The sequence below is a fragment of the Bison bison genome, unplaced genomic scaffold (genome assembly GCF_000754665.1).
Source record: "Bison bison bison isolate TAMUID 2011002044 unplaced genomic scaffold, Bison_UMD1.0 scf7180017864524, whole genome shotgun sequence".
In the NCBI taxonomy this organism is placed as follows: domain Eukaryota; kingdom Metazoa; phylum Chordata; class Mammalia; order Artiodactyla; family Bovidae; genus Bison; species Bison bison.
Genome location: NW_011495075.1, coordinates 785,892 through 786,750, shown reverse-complemented (window position 1 = coordinate 786,750; position 859 = coordinate 785,892). Strand labels below are relative to the sequence as shown.

General features: G+C 70.3%; 1 protein-coding gene across 1 annotated transcript in view; it reads right to left on the bottom strand.

The window, feature by feature from the left end:
* Positions 1-255: 255 nt before the first annotated feature.
* The window catches only part of LGR6 (leucine-rich repeat containing G protein-coupled receptor 6), a 75,595-nt gene continuing 74,991 nt past the window's right edge, over positions 256-859 (bottom strand). The window contains exon 17 of the mRNA XM_010831120.1: positions 256-857. Coding sequence (XP_010829422.1) covers positions 256-857 — 602 coding nt within the window. The remainder of the gene's footprint in view (positions 858-859) is intronic.

The window sequence follows — 859 nt, the reverse complement described above, 5'->3', positions numbered from 1 at the left end:
CAGTCTTCTGCTCCCCTCCTTTCCCTTAAGTGAGAAATGTCCAGACCTCAGGCAGTCCTCAGCCTCCTCAAATGCCACAGAGAAGAGGCCAGAGCAGGACTGAGGAGAGACCCGGCCAAGAACCGACAGGCAGCGGCCTGGGAGGGAGGCGACCCACAGGGTCAGGGGTGGGTCGTCCGCGTGGGTCACTCTGGGTCGTCCTGATTTATTTTACAGGCAGCAGCATCATCCATGGAGGGGGCGGGGGGAGGACATTCAGACGCCTGAGGCCAAGCCGGATGACTGGAAGCCCCCGCCGCTTGCCCGGCCCTGGCCTGCTGGCGAGGCCTCTGGGGTCCCCTGTGCCCGTCCACCATCCCTGGAGGGCGGCTGCTGCCCAAACCGGGTTCCCTCCGGCTCTGCAACGTGGCCGCCTTCCAGCTTGAGGCCCCCAGGCTGCTGGCGGGGGACGAGGGCCCCCGAAGGGAGGCCGTGGGTCTCGGACGCCTCGGCAGTGAGCTCCACGTCGGGGAAGGCCACCAGGGCCTGCGTAGAGTCGCAGGAGCTCGGCTCCCGCGGGCCCCCCGAGCAGGGCCGGAGGCGTCGCAGGTCCTCCCGGGAGTGGGGGCTGAAGAGCAGGTAGAGCAGGGGGTTGAGGCAGGCGGGCAGCGGCAGCACCAGCAGCAGGACGGCCTTGACGGCCTCGGGGGTGACCGGCAGGAGGCCCAGCGCGGACGCCAGGCTCAGGAAGGCCACGGGGCAGTAGAGGAGCCCGTCGGCGAAGGTGAGCCAGGCCACGTGGCGCACGGCCGTGCAGTCCCAGGAGGCCCCCAGCCCGGCCGCGGGCAGGCCGCAGGAGAGCCGGATGCAGGCCAGGGCT